The sequence below is a fragment of the Sipha flava genome, unplaced genomic scaffold, assembly GCF_003268045.1.
Source record: "Sipha flava isolate LNK unplaced genomic scaffold, YSA_version1 3_pilon_pilon, whole genome shotgun sequence".
In the NCBI taxonomy this organism is placed as follows: domain Eukaryota; kingdom Metazoa; phylum Arthropoda; class Insecta; order Hemiptera; family Aphididae; genus Sipha; species Sipha flava.
In genome coordinates this window covers 1348592-1369121 of record NW_020273108.1, presented here as the reverse complement: position 1 = coordinate 1369121, position 20530 = coordinate 1348592, and the positions used below count along the sequence as shown (strand labels likewise).

General features: G+C 25.3%; 1 protein-coding gene across 2 annotated transcripts; it reads left to right on the top strand.

Annotated features, from left to right (window-relative positions):
* The first annotated feature begins 826 nt into the window (after positions 1–826).
* On the top strand, positions 827–18578 carry LOC112688725. Of its 2 annotated transcripts, none has more exons than XM_025562061.1 (20): positions 827–1220; positions 3437–3915; positions 3998–5519; positions 6564–6623; positions 6795–6911; positions 6995–7123; positions 9785–9980; positions 10052–10149; positions 10410–10623; positions 10685–10927; positions 10991–11112; positions 11504–11673; positions 11931–11982; positions 12058–12156; positions 14018–14119; positions 14184–14401; positions 14886–17188; positions 17250–17394; positions 18143–18267; positions 18469–18578. In XM_025562061.1, exons 2-19 carry the CDS (start codon positions 3459–3461, stop codon positions 18148–18150), a joined length of 6255 nt encoding a protein of 2084 aa, XP_025417846.1. In that variant the 5' UTR covers positions 827–1220; positions 3437–3458; the 3' UTR covers positions 18151–18267; positions 18469–18578. The 2 variants fall into 2 exon arrangements, with proteins under 2 accessions (XP_025417846.1, XP_025417847.1); XM_025562062.1 differs by lacking the exon at positions 827–1220 and adding an exon at positions 1236–1408.
* Positions 18579–20530: the final 1952 nt, after the last annotated feature.

Below are 20530 nucleotides of genomic sequence, written 5' to 3'. Positions count from 1 at the left end.
GGAATGGGACGTTCTGTAAATGAAATGTAGATAAGTATCTACTGTGTGTTGTTAGCAATTCTAAGATAGCTGTGGTAATTTAACTCTGTCTTATAGTAGCCCCTCCCGAAAATATTTTCTGTATACGCCACTCGTAATATAGTATGTTAAAATTCGAGACGAACATCCAAAAATAGTCCGATAAGAGAAACGTAGGCATTTAAACATCATCGATACCGGGAAATCTCCGTACATTTGGTAGAGATATTTAATAATATCCTGGATAACAATAAAACACATACAGCGTATATATAACGGTGACAAATTCTTTGAGCATACACTAAAATTCATTATTTTTGTTACCAACCATCGGATGGAAAACGTACGCGGTTTTTTTTTTTTTTTTTATATACAAATAAATATACCTATGATACAGATATATAATCTATGCGAGTAGTGTATACCAAGAAAGAATTCTTTAAAGTTTTAAAGCTCACGAGTAGGTGGAGATCTGTGCCCGTCCGTTTGATCACCGCTACGACAATGACACTGTACGTACTAATTAAATAATAATAATAATAATGAATGGGTAAATAATAATGATAAGCGCGTAAGTTACACGAGAAAACGATCGAGTCAATCCTGTTCTCAGACGTAATTTTTCGAATACGTTTATTAATAACAATCGAGTGTTAATGTACAGTTAAAGCTATCGGATGGTTCAACAGTTTTCACTTGACGGTGCGAATCGCCACGCGTAATTATGTAATATACGGTGTACGTAGCTTAGATTCGTGCGTACGGTCACGCGCGGTCGGTGTCGCGTACGCTTGTGCGGTAATTGGTAACGCGCACGCGCACGCACGGACCCCTACGATTGCGGCACGTTATCAGTGGACAACAACGCAGGCACACACAAAACACCGTAATCGTAACATTGGCGTACGCGAAGTGCCGCTGTAGTACGTCTTCCGATTTCGGCCGAGTCTAGATTACCGCGTACCAGAGCGGCGCGCGCAAGTTATTATTTTAGCCGACAACGTCGTCGTCGAACGCGTTTATTATTCGTATTGCCATTGTCGACGACGCTGCACCCGTTGCTGTCGTCTCTCCGACGAGGCCCGTGCGCCACCGTGTCTCCAGCTCGCGCGTCACCCTCGCCGACCGAGCCCGCGTCGTCCGCGGCGGCAGTGATGAGATTCGAGTGGCGTCCGTCATTCGTTGGACACGTCGGAATTCAGGTGATCATCGAAAACCGTCTGACCATTGTACGCTGCGCTCTATTTGTACGGTGCGATCATCGCGTCGGCATTGAGTAGCTGATAATATAGTCTTCTTCGATATTGCAACGTCTACTCGGTGCCCGTGTACACTGCCGTTCACCTTAGAGCTGCAACTGCTTCTGTTTTTTACTCGACGGCTATCTTATGTTTGTACCAAAACACTTAGTATGAGAATTTTAGTCAGTTATGACATATACAATGTACAGTGTATACTAAATTTGTAGTTTGTACTCGGGTATCTTAATTTTTTTTGCTTTTATTCTATCAGGTAGTTAACATTAAATTGACATTTCACTGTTAAACAAATTAAAAGCTCCTATGTTATTTTTGGTTTTTTATTTCCATAAGAAAAAAGGGAATATAAGTAATGTAATATTATCTATTTCAATTTGGTACAAATCTACTTTATTGGACACCCTTTTTTTTCCAAAATACCTGGTTTTTTATGCTGGATTCAAAACTGTTTGAAAAAGTTCCCGTGAACTTACCATTCAAAAGTTATAGAAGTTCAAAGTTGTCGATATTATAAAATTTTCTAAATAATTAACTTTCATAACTTTTGAACGGTAAGTTTACACAATATTGAGGGAGACCAAGGGTCACCAGAGGTGGTTTTACACAACAAATTGGGGGATATTTTCGATTTGTGGAGCAGAATGACGGTGTCGAGGAGCTTAGTGACGAGTGCTGAAACACACGTAATCACTGCAACTTTGAACTTTCATAACTTGAACGGTAAGTTTACGGGAATTTTTCAAAGCGTTTCGAATTCAGCATAAAATACCACGTATTTAGAAAAAAAAAAAAAAATTGAAAAATAAAGGGTGTCCCATAAAGTAGATTTATTCCTTCATTTAAGTCATTATTAATTTATGAGTACTTAAATAGATAAACGTTTTTGCTGGTTCATTGTAAAAAATGTTTATACTTAAGACATTATTATATTGAACATTATTAATGGACTTGGTTTAAATATTGTTATTTATAAAAAAAGATATTATTAAATTGGTTGTCTGTAAAAAGAATATTATTTCATATTTAATATGAAATAAATCTATCAATTATATTTATTTTTGGATAAAATAAATAAACTTTAAATGGCTAATAGTTTTTAATGTTAAATATTTTCTAAGATTAAATATATTTTTTTTAATTTCACAAATAATATTGTAAATTAAATGTGTTAATGACTGTGATGTGATTTTAGATGTTTTTGGAATTGAGTAAAACTTAAACCAGCCTAAAATAAAAATTCTAAGATCTGCTCTATAAATACATGGTTCCTTTATTTAATCCGGGAGAGGTGTCATCTGGGAGAGATGTCTTGTTAAAATATTTAATGAGAGGTGGTGTTGGTCTTTTTTACCAATATATTATAAGTTGTTTTAAAACAGAAACATTGGTATTAAATAATTTTAATTGAAAACAACATAAAAATGATAGCGTCCATGTGTACAAAAAGTACAGGAAATACTCAACTTGTCAAGTTTTATATCATTAGACAATCACTAAACTAAAAACATTTTCGGTCAAAAAGATCAACGACATATCTCCCGGGTTAATGCTTAACTGCTAATTATGTTTGGAAACTAGACTTATAAGATGCATGTCCAACATTTGTTCGGTATTTATTAGATAATTGGTTAATAACTTGAAGATAAGAAAAATTTAATTAACTATCAACTATCAATAATCATTATTTAGTTTTTATTTGGCTTTATTAAATAAATGTAATTTAATTTGTCCAGTAGTCATGATTAACATTATTTAAAAATTATTTTATACAACACTATATATATTGTACCAAGCCATTAATGTATCAGAATGAATTAATTAAAGGCTCATTTATACATATACTGATTGGGCTTTATGAAACCCATTTACCATAAAAATACCACATAATCTGGTATAGTTCTCAATATAAATAATAATTAAATATATTGTATAAATCACATATGCCTTTCAAAAAGTACTAAATAAAAATGAAGAATCTCATTGCCTCATTTACCAAAAAATCCTTTTTTTGTTACTTTTTTCTAAAAATAAAAACTATCCATATGAATATTTACTTATTAATTTATTGATTTTATTAAATTAAACTTAATAGCAAATATTAAAAAAAAAAAAAATTAAGTATTATTAATTATTTATGACATTTAATTTTATTTTTTTAGGATGATTTATGTATGAGCTGACATGGATGAATCTTACTTAAAAAATAATAGTTCAATGAAAACACCTAGACATTTTAATAGACAAGTTAAAAATATTTCAAATAAAATTAACTTTACTTCTGATGCAGAACTAATTTCCATAGATGAAACGAACTCTAATATAGATTCTAAATCAAGTCTGCTAACTAGAAAGCAAAGAATAAAAGAATACTTAACATTTGCTCCTAAAAAAAAGACAGCAACAGATTATCTATTAGAGGATATTAAGAATGGAGGATTAGATTGTTTGGATACAACAATTGATAATGATAAAAAGCCAGTAAAAGTTAAAACTCTATGGACTCGTACAAGCTTAATGGAAGAAGCACTCGAAAATTCATCATTTCTTCAAACTGAAATCACTTCACCTAAAAATAATTTACCTATTGAAATAATAAATAAGGTATCAACCATGGCTGTTACACCAGGAAATATTATAGGTAAGTCAAATGATATTATAAACATAAATATATTTGTTAATTCATAATTTTGACTTTATAAATAGTTGTAATGTTGTTACAGAAAAATATGGTACCTTAGATTCAGAACAAATAAAAAGAAAAAGAGGTCGACCAAAAAAACAAATTATTAGTGAAGAAAAAGTACCAATTTCTTCAAATGTTGATAATAAAGAGTTATGTGCTTTAAATACATATGATTTTAATTCGCCCATCGATTGTAATAAATCAACAACATCACCAGCTATAAAAAGAGGGCGAGGTAGACCAAAAAAAACTGGAATCACAGCAAATACTGTTCTGCCAAAGTCACAAGTTGTTTTTAAAAAAGTGATAAATAAAAAAAAAGGTAGAAAAAAAGGTACCTTAACCAATGTTAAAAATCATTTGAAGAAAATGGAAGATGCCTCACTTGAGAATGAAATGACTTCAAAAGTTTCTAATGATTCAAAATTTTTAAATATTGATTTTAATCCTGACCTTTTCAATCTTAAAGAATTGATGGCTGATGATGAAATAGCAATTAAAAACGCTAAATTTTTTTGTGAAAAAAAAACAAATGATAATGATATTAAAATTAATAAAGACTTATTGACAATACATCCAGAACTAAAGTCATGTTCTGTTCACTTAGAAAAGTTTCAGTATTCAAATACAACAGAGGATGTTGATGACAATTTAAGGTTAACTAAGATAAAAGTTGAAACTAATGATTCTTTAAAGAATAGTGAACAAGGTTCGATTATTAAATTTGATAAAGCTAATTGGAATATTGTTCCTAAAATAATAAAATCTAAAAGTCTTAATGAATATAATAAGATACATCATCGTCGAAATTCTCTTCCTAATAATTTTGTTTTTGGCTCAACAGATTATTCAAAAATAAAAAATGATAATATGAAGTTAAAAAAATCTTGGAAAAGTCTTTCATATTTACAAGGGGGACCAAACATTCATATTGAACGATATCAACAAAATGAACTTCACAAAAAATTTAGAACAGAATTGAAACGTAGTAGAAGTTTTCCTAATTGTATGTTATTGGATACAGTTATCTGGAGATTTTTAGTTCATGAACAAAGTTATTATACTGATGACAACTCAATTTTGTCTGATTCAGAAATTAACTTACTTAATGAACTTTCAGTAGATGGATATAACCATCAATATCGTTCCAAGAGTATACCCATTGAACAATGTGAGTATAAAAATGAAAATAATAAGCTTTTATCTAGAAGTTTGGATAGTTTAAATATGTTATGTCATACCAAAAATCTACCACCTTTCCAAATGAATCTTGATGAATGTGATTTAAAAAATACTGAAAGTGATTCAGATGAATGTGAGAGCAAAATAAGACGATCTAAACGATTAAATACTAAAATTAAGCATACAGATATGATTGATGAGAAATATTTACTGGAATCTAATAACTCAAAACGTGATTATTTATTATTGGCGGAACAAATCCGAAATGAAAATGAAAGACAATTATTAGAAGCTAGGAAAAATGATATAGAATTAGAAAGAAAATTAAAAAAACTGAATTTTACATTGATCACCAACAATTTGTTCAGGCCTCATAGGTAAGTTTGTATTGATACTTTGATATTTTAATATACATGATTGTTAAAATCATAAACACTTGTGTAATGTAAAAAAGAAAAAAAATGATAAAAGAAACAGAAAAGTTCCGTCTAGGTATATCAAAATAACCTAAAATCAAATAAGCTATATCGTAATAATAACTGTTACTATGCTAATAAATTTAATGATTTGTATACATTTTTTTATAAAATAATATTATAATACATTTTTTGTAACTGAATATTATAAAAAATGTATGTGGAAAGTAATTTTCAAAATTGATATTTGGATTTTTCTAAAAAATTTAGTCAGTAGATAGATCTCAAGAATAACTGCTAAGTTATAGATCAGCTTTTCAAACTGGGTGTTGTGGGCTCCTAGGAGGCCACGAGTATATAACTGGAAATCCATGAAATATTTATTTTATATAAACTATTTTCTTTAGGCTTTAATTTATTTTTATTTATACATGTAAATAGTTTAATATTATTTTTAAAACAATTATCAAAAGTGTATTAAAAACATTAATTTAACATACATATTAATATTTAAGCTTTGTGAAATATTACATATATTTTTAATGTATAATTAATGATTTTGATTAAGGGAACCTTGACAGTTTTATATTAAATTTAAGGGGTCTCATGACAAAAAATTTTGAGAAACACTGTTGTGGATAACAACATTTAAATGTGAAAAGAGGTATTCTTAATACGCCAAATATGTTTATAAATATTATGATGATATTTTAATATAAATTAAAAAAATCATTAACATGTATAATATTTACATACATTTTGAATCATTAGTTCATCTGATAAAATGTTGTTATTCTATTTTCGTGGACTATATATTATAATCCAAAAAATATACGTATATATAGTATATTAAAAACAGAATATTTATCATCACTAAAATATTTTCCTTTTGTGTATTCAAATTTGTTTATATAATGCCAAATTAAAAAATATAAATTATGTTTATAATTAATTTTATTATATTTCACATAGTAACTGATAAAAATAAATTTTATGCCATTTTAGGAAGGATATGGGGGAGTATACACCAGCAGAAGCCCAAGAACTACGCAAATTAAAACCTAGGTAAATCATTTTATTAATATTTTAAGGTTTTGACCATATTTAAATGTATCAGAGTTTTTAAATTAATAAAAATTTTACCCCATTTTAATATTTAAAAAAAAAAAGTTCACAAATTTAAAAATTTAGTAACCGTTCTTCCATTCTTCTTTAACTAAAACATATTTTCTTTAGGAGAATTATCAATGCCGATACATATACATGTCATTGTAAATATTCAAGAAAAGATTGGATTGATGGTAAACCAGGATGTGGTCCAGAGTGTATAAACCGTTTATTGAATATTGAATGGTATTATTTTATAAATTAAATTATTTATGATAAATTAAGGTTTTATTTATTTTGTTAACAGTACTTTTTTTTTTATTTTATAGTGGATCTGGATGTTCATTAAAGTCTTTCTGTACAAATAAACAATTTCAAAATAAACAATTCAAACGTACTGAAATTGTTAGGACTCCAAATAAAGGTTATGGTGTTTTTGCACTTGAAGATATACCTAGGTAATTATTTTTTAGTTCTGATTAAGTTGATAGTTTCCATAATATTATATGTGTATTATAGTTATTTATTTATTGTTCTTTTGTCGATTAATTTATATTTTATAAAAATAATTCTACAAAAATACCTATTCTCATTTCTTTCCTTTTTAGATAGTTGGTATCTTCTATTATTTTTCATCCAAACATATTAACCTTTGGTTTTCTGCAATTAAATATTTATTTCTATTATGAGGAAGAGGAAGTTGAAAAAATAAATGGTTGGATGCAATTGAGAATAATATGAGGGCTGTTGCTGTGTGTGTAAGGGGTATAGAAAATCGAGATGAGTGGAGGTTTCAGACAAGGATGGCCAACCCCAAATAGTTGGAAGAAAGGCGAAGGATAAGAAAAAGAAGTATTTATTTCTATTTTTTTTCATCCCTGTATTGATACTTTTGAATTTAAACATTTAGTTTTAGATAGTATCTTATTTTTTCTTTCTTTAGAATATACAGTGAAACCTGTCTTAACGGACACCACACCTGTATATAACGGACATCTTTCTATTACGCATACGGATAGTAATATTTTTGATAACGGATAATACTTATTATTAGATCCTGGATTTATATGCATTTAAAAAGTGTCAAATATGATGCAAATATGCAAAGAAAAAGTGCCTAAATATGCAATTATATGCATTATGTTACACTTTATAAAATGTGTTTTTTTTTTAAAAACCACACTTTTATACTAAATAAAATTTTAAATATTTTATCAAAAACAAAAAAAAAAATGTTAATATCCACTGCTTTATATTTTAAATCATTTAAATCAATCTAAAACTTTTAGTAAACTTAAAAACGAGAATAAAAACAAAAATAAAAAAAAACTTAAAATAAATATTTTAGATCATTTGAAGTTAACTACTCTCAAAAAATTAATAGAAAATTTAAAAAAAATACAAATCTTTTAAAATAATATTTTTAAAACTGAATACCTATCATGTCTATTCGTGCTCTATTCGAGGCGATTACTAAATTTACAGTAAATTAAAATAGTTAATTTATTAAAAATCCATTAAATATGCATGTTATATGTATTTATGAACAAATATGCAATAACCCTCGAATATGCAAAATAGGCAGTATAAAACTTGGTGTTTAAATTCGATATGATATGAATCGTGGACATTTTAAACCTCCATAGACGTGCATACACTTAGTACAAACATGCAAATGCATATAAATCCGGGTTCTACTTATTATACATACATATACATATCTATACTACGTAACAGTGTCATCCGTCTATTTTGAATACCGATTACGATAGATTATATATTCTATATCACTGATCATAAAGAGAAAGTTAATTGTGTCGATAGTATAACCAGAAACACGTATAAAACGTTAAGAGTATTCAGTGCTTAATCAGTGTCACTTCGATATTGTGTGTAATATTTTTTCTCTGTTCGTTTCATATTTGTCTTAATAATGTCACCTCCCGTACCACGTAAATCTTTCAATTTAAAACAAAAAGTGGACATTATTCGTTGTAAATATTCTAAAGGTTTGTCTATTCATAAATTTGCTGAAACATTTAGCATCGGTAAAACGTTAGTTGTCGAAAATTTGTTAAATAAAAAAGATATTTTACATTAATACAACGAAAATTCCACAAAGAATCTCACCGATTCCAGAGGAACGGACTAGGTGAGTTCATTGATAAAATCGTTTTAGAATGATTCAATCATCTTAGAAATAAAAATGTTCCTGTTTTCCTGAATTTAACTATTTTAAAGCGTCCAATGGCTGGTCAGAGAGTTTCTAAGTACAACATAGTATAATTTTTAAATCAATTTGTGGAGAATCAGCTTCTATAACTTTAACAATTGTGAATGATTAGAAGTCAAAAATTTCGGAAATAGTGACAGGGGATGAGCTACAAAACGTATTTAATACTGACGAAACCGGTCTGTTTTACCGAGCATTACCAGAAAAAATGTTTGCCTACAAAGAGGAATCATGCTCTGGTGAAAAAATAGTTAAAGAACTTTTAACTGTTCTTCTGTGTGTCAGCATGTCTGGAGAAAAACTTAAACCACTAGTTATTAGAAAATCTCTCAAGCCAAGGCGTTTTAAAGGAATTTATCTGTAAACTGGCAGTAGAATGGAAGGTGAATAGTAAAGCATGGATGACTACGAATATAATGACAGATTGGCTTCAAACAATTGATAAACACATGAAAACTCAAAATAGAAAAATATTATTGTATCTTGACAATGCTTCATCATACGCACATCTGGATTTGGACAACGTAAAGCGTATTCTCCCTCCCTCCAACATAAAATGAACTTCTTAATCTTCAGATCTAGGAATAATTTAAAATGTTAAAGTTTTTTACCACAAGTTTGAACTACAATACATTATTGGGAATCTGGATAGTGCTCAAAATACACATTATTTTGGCCCTAGACTGTCCATTATATACAGTTTACTATGTAATTGCCATACATTTTATATTAAAAAAAATGATATTATTTTTGACAATTTCTTCTAAATTGTTTTTATAAAGATAATTTTTACTTTTATTATTATTATGAAGGTTATACTTTATTAGTTGGCTAACTCAATAATTTTTAGAAATTTTAAAATATTAAATTACTGTTATTGGTGCAGTGGAACATTTGTCGATGAATACATGGGAGAAGTTATTGATCAGCACCAAATGATAAAAAGAATGAAAACAAAGTTGTACAAGAATAATAATTATATGGTTCAATTGAAACATGATGAAATAATTGATGCTACCCGAAAAGGAAATATAACAAGGTTTATAAATCATAGTTGTGAACCTAATTGTGTAGCTGAAAAAGTATATTTACTAAACTATATTATTTTGATTCCTGTAAATTTGAATAATTTTATATAATTTTTTTTTTTCAGTGGAACGTTTTAGGTGAATCGCGAATGGGCTTTTTCACTAAAGTTCCAATATTTAAAGGAGAAGAAATTACTTTTGATTACAGTTTTGAAATATTTGGGTATTAATTAATATATTTATTTAAATGGGCTACATGTTTCTTGCGTCCCGAAGATTGTTGATAATAATTTGCATTATTATGGCATGTAAGTTGCATTTCATATGCTCCGATGCAACTTACCTCTGTTAATAAAAATCAAGTAACTTGTGTCCACAGTTTGGATGCAATTTACCTGCCATTATCAATTTGGGACACAAGGAGTATATATCACTTAATTCATAATAATATATCTTATAAAATTATTTGTAAATTCAATTTAGAGATGCTGCTCAACAAAAATGTTACTGTAATGCACCTAAATGCCGTGGATTTATTAGTAAAAAGTCTCGAACAGGAGATGATCAAAGCAGTTCTGATGAAAGTGAGGATAATGAAGATGATATTTTGACCTCAAAATCAGATGAACGTGAAGAAAAGAAAAAGAAAATCACTGTGAAAAAGATAACGAATAAAGATAAAAAACGTTTACGAGAGGTAGAATTATAAAATAGTTTAAATCATTATGTATAATTATTTATGAAATATATTTTTGTAGCTTGATCGACAGCTAACAGATATCAGTAGATTAAAAAATAAAAATCGTTCTGATTTGGAGAGCTCAACATTAAATTTGAATAAGTTAATGGTTCATATCACAGACTCAATGAGCCAATCACATATTTTGAAATTCATTCGAGAAAATGATTTGAATTGTAAAAGATTATTTATGAATTTCAATGGTTTGAGTATAATACATAGTTGGATGATTTCAAGTAACAATGAGAATTTAAAATTAGAAGTAAAACATTTTATTATATTTGTTTTTTATAATAAATATTAAATTGTATATTTTATATTTTAGATCATACAGACACTTTCAGAGTTACCAATTTCAAATAGAAATACTATAACTAAATCAAAAGTTTTAGATATTGTTGCTGAATGGGCGAAAATTCCATTTAGTATTAAAGAAAATATCGAAAAGTAAAATTTTTTAATTATCATGATAATCTATGTTAAAATTATGATTTCATCCATTATTTAATAAAATGGAATAATAATATATTTTATTATTAGTCTTTTTGAATTAGATAAAAGCGTTAAATCAAACATTTTTATAAATTTCTGTATGTGTAAACATCTCTTAAGTTATATACATTTTAAACCATTACTAAATATTACTAAAATATAATATATTTTTTATCTGATAAATATATTACAGATATAATTAATTTTCAAGAACTATGTGAATTGTTTAATTATTACAAATTATTTTTTTGCAACGATTTTCTGTGCATATAATTAGTATTTCATTAGTAAAAAATAATTTTTTTTTTATAGGTAATCATATTTATTTAGCTATTTTAATGTTTAGTTTAGATTATCCAGTGTCTAAAAGTGAAGAACATGGACAAGAAATTGACAAATTATTACCAGATGATAAAAATATTTCTTTGTTAGCTCAAGCAGCTAGAGTTTTATGGAAGAAATGGATTATTTTAAAAATGGTTTTTAAAATACCTAAATTAGAGCGTCCAAAAGATGGTACATATTTTATTAATTTAATTATTTTAGAAATCATAATATTTGAAATTATTCTTTAGTTCAAATATAGTCTAAATTAAATATATAGAGCATTAAATATTTTTTTTTACTATATTAAGGTTTTTTTCATAGCATCTTGCATGGCCAGTACTAGTTGTAGATTTACATTTATTTTTAAAAATAAGGATTATATGTTATAATTTATAATTAAGTTCTTATAACTGATGAATTGTAATTTAGTTCTTTGTTATTTTTAGTGAGCATTCCTTGTGATATCCAACCATCAATTATTTTATCACAACCAAAACCGTATGAACTTTTAATTAATTAATTAAATATGATAATTAGTTTTTTTTAACAAAAATTTATGTTTGAATATTTTAGAAAGCTTGATCAATGTAATTTTGAGAAACCGTTAATTACTACAAGTCAACATTCTATATTAGATAGTGGAAATCTTACAAATAAAATTAACAACATATCGTAAGTTTAATTGTGTTAAATATTTTAATTTATACCATATTCACTATGAGATCAGTACTTATTTGGCGACAATTAGTTTTCGTTGGTGGTCTCCTACCAAACATATTACCTGTTGATTCATTAGAGAATACGACTCAATAGGTGGCGTGCACGTTGTCTCTGCGAAATGAATATGTATTATGAAATTAAATTTTAACTAAATTATAATTAAATTCATTTAATTATGAAATTAAATTAATAAATTAATTTTAAATTAATTTATTATATTTTACAATATATTCATTAAAACACATACATTTAAATATCATATTGAATACTATTTATTAACAGAAAATTCGATTTCAAAAACTAAAATTTGACTAATTAAACACTGAGGTGCAAGTAAAAAAATTCACAAAATTGCTTAAATATTAATCATGGTTAACAATTTTATTATTCTCAAAATATCAAAATTAATAATAATGTGATTTTCATAAAACGACATTGCAAATCGGTTCGAATCACGAATTAACATGTACTGGATATCCAACAACTCAAACTAACTTTTCGATTGCAAATGTCTTACAGCGCTGCGAGTGGATAAAATTAACATTCAGTAATAAAATGCACCAATAATTGATTACAACAAACAATTATACAAAGTATTATTTTGGATTTAGAAAAAAAAAGAAATCATAATCATGTTTTATAAAATTAGAAACAAATTTTGGTGGTAGATAAATTGATGTCTATCTACTTATATAAACTGCTACTAATATGATAATAAGCGCTAAATGTTTTTTACGACACCTGTTTTGGTGAGTCCATTTGGGTTCCTCTAACGCAGTGTTTCTCAACCACGGTGACTTAACGCAGTGTAGGGGTAACACGAAATCTCCAAAGGAAAATGAAAAAAATAAAAAAAATAATCAATTTTAATAAAATCATATTATTGTCATAACTGTTATGTAAATAGCATAACTTTAAGTTTGTCTCTTTATATTGTTTAGATCCGATAAATACGTGCAGTATATTTGTGATATCGAATTATGCATTATCGATTATTTTATTTATTTAATTGGGGTCGTTAGTCAGTTATTTTAAAGTCACTAGAATACAATATGGGACTTGGTCTTTCCACCAACAGCCCTCGACTTCCTTTGTAAAAACCACCAGGACCCAATTTCTCATCAGTTTTCATAGAAATTATTATTTTTTCTCTTTTTTTTTTTAATTTGCAAATTTAAAATTTTAACTGACAATGTTTATTGAACCCTGCAACTCAAATAAATTGTAGGTGAACTTATTATTTTTCTGTGTACTGTATTTTTTTTTTTTTTTTGTTATTTAAAGAATTATTCTAAAATACACAGTTAATATTATTTATTATTTTGATGTTATAGTGATAAAGTGTTTTATTCTAGTGGCTAAAGATGATATGAACGAGAAAAGGATGAGAATTACTGCTCTAACGTAATTGTTAATATAGACTTGTTGGATATCTAGTATATCTTAATTCTTAGTTTGAATGTTCAAAATATAAAAAATAATTAATAAACATCGTTATGACAATGTTGTTATAATGAATAAAATTTAAAAACATTAGTTTAGTTAACAAAAATATTGAGTTCGTAGTAATCAATACGGTGGACTGTTTTTCGGTCATCCGAAGTGACCATTCTGATTTTATCTATTCTGTATTAATATATTCCTGATAAAACCAACTTGATATTTTATTGTTTAAAAAAATTATTAGTACTTTGACCCCATAATATTTATACATCAATAAGTAATATTTTAAAATTTGAATATTTTGATAATTTTATTTTATGTAACTTTAAATCCTATTTATTTTCTATAATTTTATATGCATGCATTTTAGATTTGTACAAAACCAAGAAATACTTGGACATGGATTAACTAATCCTATGGATAAATTTAGTAAAATTATTGATCATCAAATTCAGATTAATAATCAAGAAAAGTAAGAATAATAGATTTTAATATACTCTTAATTTTGTAAAATATGTTATGTCTTATTTTAATAGGAATAAAGCTGTTTTTGAATGGAATAAAAAATATTGGGACTATACAGCATTGAAAACAAATAAAGTTAACAGTTCTTCTGCTGTAAATAGTCCAAATAAATTAATTTTAAATACAAATCATGTTTCAACTACCGAATTGACATCAGATATTTTAGAGATTCCTACTATTGAAGGCAACTTACAAAGTAAAAAAGTAAAATGGAGTATTGCTGCTCAATGTAAGAATATATATACATATATTTTAATTATTTAATATTATCATGCAATAGAATATCTTTTATGAATTTTTTCAAAAAAAAAATTTCAGTATTATTTTTGTGTTCCTTAATATAATTATTTTAAAATCAACCTATTTTAATGCAATTGAATTTAGTATTATAATAATTTATTATGGGCAATTGATCCATTCAAAATATCTATGAATTTTATATACTTTATTATATATTATACATTTTATATCTTGATAAACTGTGCAAGACACTTTTGAAGTATTTATTTCAATCATTTTTTTATAGTCTCCGTTTCTCTAAAAATAATTTCTATGTACATCTTATTTCATTATAAGTATATGATATACATTATAAACTGTTCATATGTTTAATTTAAATAGGTTTATTAATTTATTGCCTGTTTTTGTATTTGATGTTTTTACTTAATATTAAGTTTATAAGTATCAAATTAATTGACATTAAATATTTTCAGTTACTCCAGCAGTTTATGAAGTACCTACTTGTGATTCTACTTCAAAACCCGCCTCTATGTGTAATATTTCCAATACTGAACCAATTGACTACAACTCTATTGAAATAATTACAACTTCAAACAAAGCATGGGATCCACCTCTTTTAACAATTGATGAACTTAAAAATGGATTTACTTTAGAATCTATTTTGAAAACAGTTCCACCTAGTTTATCAAACAATTATGTTTCTAATCAATGTGATAAGACTACCCAATATTTAAATTTCTATGATTCATCATTAATGAACCCTGAAAATGTCATGTATGAAGCTCAACATCCGAGTATAGAAGAACAGTCACTTTCTTGGTCCACAGAACCTATATTAAATTTTCCTACCAAAACTGTAATTGATATATTAGAAACTAATTCAAAAGAAAAAAAATTAGATAAAGATAATATTGATGTATTAGAAACTAATTCAAAAGAAACAAATTTAGATAAAAATAACATTGATATATTAAAAAGTAATTCAAAAGAAAAAGATTTAGATAAAAATAACATTGATATATTAGAAACTAATTCTAAAGAAACAGATTCAAATAAAAATAACATTGCTGTACAACCAGTAACTGCAGAAGATACTGAGAAAATATTATTTGAACAGTGCCAAAATAATTTAAAAAAACTTATTGGTAGTGGTTTATTAGATATTTCTAAATCTGCCAGAGAAAATTTTATTGACCAGTCTCCAATTAAAATAACTGACTCATTTTTCAAAAGAAAATCACAATCTCAACACAAAAATGATTTTATTTTGCCTAATTTTTTTAAACGATTAAAAATAATCAGTAACTTTTATCGGGAACAGCCATCCAAATTAGTTAAAATAAACAATTTTAAATCTAAATGTACAGCTCCAAAAAATAAAAATAACGTATTTAGAATTATAGAAGATAATAAGACTGTAAAAACTGATGCAACTTCTGTAGCTTTAAAATTTCATGATGAACAACTAAATACTGCTCCTCAGAATTTAAATATAGGAAAATTACTTAAGAAACAAACTATTGAAATAAATACTGAAAATAAATTTGCATATAAAATTTTTAATGGTCTCAAGAAAAAATATTTAAATATGCCTAAACAATTTACACTCCCAATAGATACTAAGGTTTATACTTTAGACCCTAAAAAAGAAATAGAACTTCATCATAAATTAATTCCAACCGTGAAAAATACATTGTGCGGTAAATTAATAAAAGATAATAGTAAAGATACCATTAATGTGTTCAAACAAGAAATAATTATGAAGTATGATGAATCAAAATCTATTCCGAGACCTATCTTAAGTTTAGAAGAGGTTTTTAAGGAAAATTTGACTAAACCAAAAAATATTTCAAATAATAAAGAACACGGGCCAATAAAAAGAAAAATGCCATTACATACTTCACATAAAGTAAAAAGTCGAAAGGCAGTTGATTCACATATTAATAAATCCAATAATATAGTTACAGTAACAAATGAAAAAAATGATGATGTAATATTTAAAAAACCAATGGTGCCTATCAACAGGAAAAAATCACTTAAAGTAAGTACTTCACTTAGCAATAAAAGACGAGAACAGGTTATATCAAAACCAATGACACAAAATACAGCTGTGTTGAAAAGAAATACTAATGAAATAAGACAGGGACCTATTACATCAGGCCAAATTATGTCAAGTAAAGCTCTATTACGAGTAAATGCAAATGAAGTTGCACAAGAACCAAGTACATCAAATCAAACTACACCGAGTATTACTTTGTTAAAAACAAACGCTAATGAAATTAGACAGAAACCTCTGATGAAATGTTTACCATTTAATAAAGTAGACAATATTTTAGATACTGAATTGGAACAAAATGCTAAAAATTTGGCAACATATTTGAGTATGAATTACATAACGAATGAAATACCAATTAGTCAAACAAATAGTGAACTAATCGATTCAATTGTAGATAATTTCAATGCATCAGTTACTTCAAAGAAAACCATGAATCGTACAAATCTTTCTGATGACCCTATTGTGAGGGATTATATACAGCGTACTCAATTAAAAACTCTTGAAACAAAAAGAAAATGTAAACTGCCTGAAAGTATGATGTCTTTACCAGTTGAGGTTCTGAATCTTGTTCCGGATAATCAAAGAGAAATAAAGTACGTCATTGATTTCTATCATGCTATGGCTACAGTTATTGTGAAAGTATTAGATTCTTATGTAAAGAAGAGTTGTAAACAAGGTCGTATAAAAAATGATGAAGATTTCAAATATCTAGCTAAAAAGGTAATTTATTTAAATATTTTAGATCATATTTTTCTTATATAATTATTTTTATTCTATGCAGCTGAATTCCAATATTTTATTCAAAGAGCTTCAAGTTAAAAAAGTAGAGGAGTTAAAAATAACTGATAGTGTAAAGCAAAAAGTTGAACAATACATTAAAAAATACATGTTGAAATATGGAAAAGTATATAGAAGAAAAAGTACCGGTATGAATATTATTTTGATTATGTTTTGTAATAAAATCAGAAATTGAAGTGGTTTTTGGATTAGTATTATATTAGTTATTATATTCTGAAGTAATTATTGATGAACATTGAAAGTGCTTTAAAATAATGTTGAAATTACTTTTTAAACAATTGGATGTTAATTTTATCTTTCTGTCATAATAAATATCTATATTAATTTAAAATATATTCATACAAACTGATGAAAATAAAGTAAAAACTATTTTTTTTTGTAAATTAATTTATTTTGATCCAATAATCCATATTTATAGTTTAGGTATTCTTTAACAAAACAATATTATACATTTTCAGAAATAATAAATAAATAAATTGTACTCTTATATTGAAATTATAAAAGTATTTTAAAAATATTCTTTATTCAGTTTATTTAAATTCTTTCATTTAAATTATAATAGCTTATTTTAGATAAAAGTTTACAATTAAAATATTGGGCAACAAAATTAATTGAACTATTTACTTTACTAAATTTTATAAATGCTCTTGGATCATAATTAATTTTTCATAAGTAAACTTCATGATACTCATGAATAAATACAATTTCTTATAAGTCTAATGAAACATCCTCCTCAATGGGTTTTTTCAACTTCATCTTATCAAATAGAATTATTTTTAATCACAATAAATAAATCTAATAAAATATTTATATATTTTAATATATTTTTAGTAGTTTTTATATCAAGAAACGAATTTAATGTTGAATTATTTTTAGATCAATGATCCAGTTAGCAATATAATCATCATCATCATAATTTAAAAAAGTATGTTCATATGGATATATCATCTATATTCATCATGGTTGTAATTTTCACAGATTTTAATTTGAAATTTTCCAAGGTATGTTATGATTTCATTTTTAGAAAAAATTAAAAATATTCGGAATCATTTTCAAGGCCTTAAAAAAATATGAATATACATTTTTGAATAATATATATAATATAAATATAATAATAATATAATAAATATAAATGTGCCTAACAAATATAATTTTAATTGTATAGGTATATATTAATACATATTATATTTGTTTTTAACTAGCCAAATTGTCACTGCCATTAATGAAGACAAAAACCAAGATAAAGTTTTGGTTATATTTCAGAAACTCAAAATTTTTTGTTTTTATACCAACAACTTAATTGATTAATTTAGTTAATCATTATATATTATTAATTATTAAAACAATTTTTATAGTATAATTGGCCTTTTTTTACTCTAAATTAACCATTAATAATTTTTTTTATGTCTTAGTAAATATTTTTATTTATATGTAAATAACCTTATATTAAGTTATTTTTATTTAAATAAGGTAAAGTTTCTATTTCATATAGTAAACACATCACGCCTAAAGTCTAGAAAAAAATAAAACTGCTGATCTCTAAAAATATATATTAGATATAGTTTACATTAATTAGTGTGTTTACATAATTATTATTTTAATTTGTGTTAGTTTTTTTTTAGAATATGTTTGTGTATAATTATTTATTTTGTTTTTTTTTCTTGTTATTAGTTTTCTTGTGTTATAAGCTCAATTCAAAATAATTTAGATAATTCAAAGATTTTTGAATCATTGCCTCAAAATAAATTTACTAAACAAGTAGTAAATGAATTATTATTATATTATATTACATATATATATATATATATATATATATATAATATATTATATTTATGCAAAAGAAAAACATTTTGCTCCTTGGTTAATTACGATGTTATAAAAATAACTTCCTAGTCTAGTTGACTTTTTTATCACAGTCAATATTAAAAAATGGATTATATTAGAATTATACATATTTTAGTAAAAATATTTATTTAAATTTATTTTAAATTGTAATTTTTCTTACAATAGTTGATTTAGGTTGATTTTGATTTTTTTATTTTTTTTTTTGTAATTTATGTAGTAACATTTATTTAGCATTAAGTTTTTATTTGAAATTTTTTACATAAAATTAAAATTTTATATGTGCATCAATTTATTTTTTCATGATTGATTATTTGCAATTCATATATTTTTAGTGATCAAAAATCTGTAAGCACATAGACTACTCTGTATCTAATTTAATATAATTATCATTCAATAATTATAATTTAGTATAAATATTTTTAACTTTCAATTAAATATGTTTAATGATGATTAAGTCTGTGTATAGTATGTAATATAATAAGTATGAATACAACTGCCACTAATGTTATGGCAACTAATAAATAAATCTTGAATACAATCATTTTCTTGGAACTATTTATATAATCAAATCCAAGTTCATTAAAATATTCCAAACTTAATGATAAATATTTAACTTAATAACTATATTGAAATAATTTATTATTAAGTACTTATAATATAAAATGTTTGTGGATCAATGGGGTATTTTTTAAGTGTAAATACAAGTATACATATATTAATGAATATTGACTAACAATTTTAAATATTTATTGAAATTTTATCATACATTCAAACTAAATTTAAAATAGGTATTAAAGATTTATGTTAGTTTTTGAAGTTTCAAGTTTATATGAACAATATGAAAAGCAACTTTTATTATTAAAAGTTGAACTATAAATAAGTTTTTTTTTTAAAATATTGAATAAAAAAAAATATTTTTAATACAATCTGGTGTTCATTTTATAATAAATTTTTGATTATTAATAATAATTAGTATTTTAGGTCATTGTTCATATTATTTTATTAAACTCAAATTGACTTCTAAAAATATTTTTATAATTCTTTTTTATTAATAAGTAATTGTATATTGATACTTAAATGGTAAAATAAAATGTATTAACTAATATTTAATGTGTTACTACCTATATACTTTTAATTTTTTTTTTTGTTGGTTTTTTTTTATAGTTTGTTTACTGTATTAATTTATGTTTGTTTTATCCTATTATATTTTAATTTTTTATTTTATTGTACAAAAGTTAAATTCATTATATATATACTTAATTGTATAAAAATAATAAGTAATAAAATTCAATGGATATTATCTTGATTTTTTTTTTTATATATCTTAACCCTAGATATACAGCAAATATCACATATCTACAGAAAAACTAGATAGTCGATTATCTTCATAATAACGATGCCGGTAGCCATGTACAACTT

Excerpts from the sequence above, each read along its gene's own strand:
- LOC112688725 (XM_025562061.1), top strand. The coding sequence starts at position 3,459 with ATGGATGAATCTTACTTAAAAAATAATAGTTCAATGAAAACACCTAGA. Across the intron at positions 6,624-6,794 it reads CTACGCAAATTAAAACCTAG|GAGAATTATCAATGCCGATA; the intron begins GTAAATCATTTT and ends TATTTTCTTTAG. Across the intron at positions 10,928-10,990 it reads ATGAGAATTTAAAATTAGAA|ATCATACAGACACTTTCAGA; the intron begins GTAAAACATTTT and ends TTTATATTTTAG.